At 48.4% G+C, this 2,657-nt stretch overlaps 1 protein-coding gene across 1 annotated transcript in view; it reads right to left on the bottom strand.

The window, feature by feature from the left end:
* Positions 1-2,657, bottom strand: part of SYDE2 (synapse defective 1, Rho GTPase, homolog 2 (C. elegans)) — a gene marked incomplete at its 5' end in the record, with an annotated part of 26,669 nt that overhangs the window by 4,715 nt on the left and 19,297 nt on the right. The window contains 2 exons of the mRNA XM_009577124.1: positions 441-672; positions 1,549-1,730. Coding sequence (XP_009575419.1) covers positions 441-672; positions 1,549-1,730 — 414 coding nt within the window. The remainder of the gene's footprint in view (positions 1-440; positions 673-1,548; positions 1,731-2,657) is intronic.

Raw genomic sequence — 2,657 nt, 5'->3', positions numbered from 1 at the left:
CCCTACACAGATAATCCTGAATGGTCAAAGCAGGAGAGCAGGAGGGAAAAAAAAACCAAACCCCACAAACAAAAACACAAAACACCCCAAACCCTCTTAATTCAGATGTGGAAACCTCACTGTCACTGGGCTTGTTTTTCCTAGTGTCTTTACTCACATAAAGCACTCTTCACCACTTCTTACATTATCCTCAAACTCTGCCATCTGGTAAGAAAGCAATTAAAACACCACACTTCCCATTACACAAAGTGGTCGAATACAAAGAGTAGATTATAAAATTGTCATGATTTCTTTAGATGAATAGATGATGTCATAGTACCTCATATTTTAAGAATTCTGATGCTGCTCAGTCATCCTGTGAATTAATGCACACTGTCACGCAGTAAAAACATACAGCAATGGTTTGACATTTTCCCTTGATCAGATTCATGAAACCGTACCTGGCCACAGCTGGAGTAGATAGTGAAGGACCTCTATGTGTTTTTTGAAGTCCAGGGCACTAGCAAGCTCTTCTGAGTCTGTGAAGACTCTGTTGTTATGGTTGGTGGTCTCCTGCCTCTGGCTCAGTAACACAGGCCCAAAACATACAGCTAAATTCTGGCACGTCATCTTATTTACTTCGTGGTAAGAAGCCACTAGTTTCAGGTGATCCAACAGCATCTTCAGGGTAGCCTAAAAGAACAAAATACTGTTCAGGAAACAAAACACTAGACAAATGTGGCGTTGAAATCCCAGCGTTGCTGCTCTAGTGGGATAAGATCAAGGCCGATAGCGATGGTTTTTCCACCAACACCCATCAATGGAACATCTAAGTGCTGAATTAGAAAAGCTGTATCAGACTATCACAGAGCAGACTAGTTAAGACAGGCTTTCTGGTAAAACTCAGCTTGTTTCTCACCTGATCTCAGTTTTACATGGATGAGTTTTCTCACAGTGGAAAGGGGACGTCAGGGAGGGGAGAGAAGCTGTAGAAGCAGTACAGATGATCCAGGTACATTAGAAAATAAAGAAACCCTCAGTATGACCTCAGCATCAGAACAAACTTGCAGGTACTGTACAGACTACTCGCTCACTCCCTCCCACGGGCTAACTGTGGCTTTCTACAGAGGTGAATTTGGCAGGTAACGGCGCACAGCACTATGACACTGCACAGTATGGGAAGGTAAGGCTTTATTGCATTTGCTTAGGAAAGAGGAAAGCATTTGCCCATGTAACTGCGACATGCAGATCAGAGAGCTCCACAGAAATGTAGCAGAACACCACACAGGAATAATCTCCCATCTAACAATGTGAAAGTAGTGATCACAGCTTTTCATTCAGTTTTACAGAGACAATAAAAAATGCAAACTAGAATAAATCCAGCAATGTAGACCCTCCAATTACTCACAGCATGGAAGTATTTTCAAAGATGCAGAGCATCAAAAATCCAAGTGGACTGTTAAGTCAGGAAACAGGTGTACACATTTGGACACATTTTCTATCCAGTGTGAAAATGTTCCTTTATTTTCTGAAGCATGCAATTTACTTGAACCTGCTAACACCGCTCACCTTCTCAACATCTGGCAGGCAATCCAGAAGGGCTGCTGTGTGCTCGGAGTCACTCGGGTCATTTTCACAACCACTTGCCGTCATTTTCAAGGGATTTTTCACCATGGCATCCAACACTGCTTCGTAGAGCTGCTTGGTTATCAGGGGAGAGGGTAGCTCCCGCAAGTAATCCTTTAGGACGCCTTCACAAGAGACACAAGAACAGTTGCCTTTAAGAAGCTGCAGATTCGCTTTCCCGTGTTTTTGGGAGGCCAGGGGCACCAGCACCCCTGTCCTCACAGTTCTGACAGCTTCTCCAAGCCCATGCAAGGCAGCTCTTGGCCAACTTAGAACTGAAACCAGGGGAGGAAGGTGCACCGCATCCAGAGAAGAGGGGTGCATGCAGGTACCCCAGGAGCAGCTCTGCCTGGGGTCCCCCTCCTGATTGGGGCGAGGGAGAGACAAGGAAAGGGCTCTTAGCAGTCCACCTCCTGCCCAAGGAAAGGAGCTACTGCAAACACCAAAGTCCTCACAACCTGATGAGACCGCCTCCTTTATACACGACTGGCAATTAATTTTTCTGTTCAGTGTTGTATTGGGTTTGCGTGGCAAAGTTTTGGTAGTGGGGAGGCTACAGGGGTGGTTTCTGTGAGAAGCTGCTAGAAGCTTCCCCTATGTCCGACAGAGCCAATGCCAGCTGGCTCCAAGACGGACCCGCCACTGGCCAAGGCCGAGCCCACCAGCGATGGCAGCAGCGTCTCTGCGGTAACATATTTAAGAAGGGGCGGCGGGGGGGGAAACCTGCGCAACTGCAGCCGAAGAGAGGAGAGAGAATATGCGAGAGAAACAGCCCTGAGGACACCAAGGTCAGTGAAGAAGGAGGGGGAGGAGGTGCTCCAGGTGCTGGAGCAGAGATCCCCGTGCAGCCCGTGGTGAAGACCATGGTGAGGCAGGCTGTCCCCCTGCAGCCCATGGAGGTTAACGCTGGAGCAGATATCCACCTGCAGCCCATGGAGGACCCCACGCCGGAGCAGGTGGATGCCCAAAGGAGGCTGTGACCCCGTGGGAAGCCCACGCTGGAGCAGGCTCCTGGCAGGACCTGTGGACCCGTGGAGAGAGGAGCCCACACT

The sequence above is a fragment of the Fulmarus glacialis genome, unplaced genomic scaffold (assembly GCF_000690835.1).
Source record: "Fulmarus glacialis isolate BGI_N327 unplaced genomic scaffold, ASM69083v1 scaffold23974, whole genome shotgun sequence".
Taxonomy (NCBI): domain Eukaryota; kingdom Metazoa; phylum Chordata; class Aves; order Procellariiformes; family Procellariidae; genus Fulmarus; species Fulmarus glacialis.
Note: the sequence above shows the minus strand (reverse complement) of the source record. Positions and strands in the feature narration are given on the sequence as shown.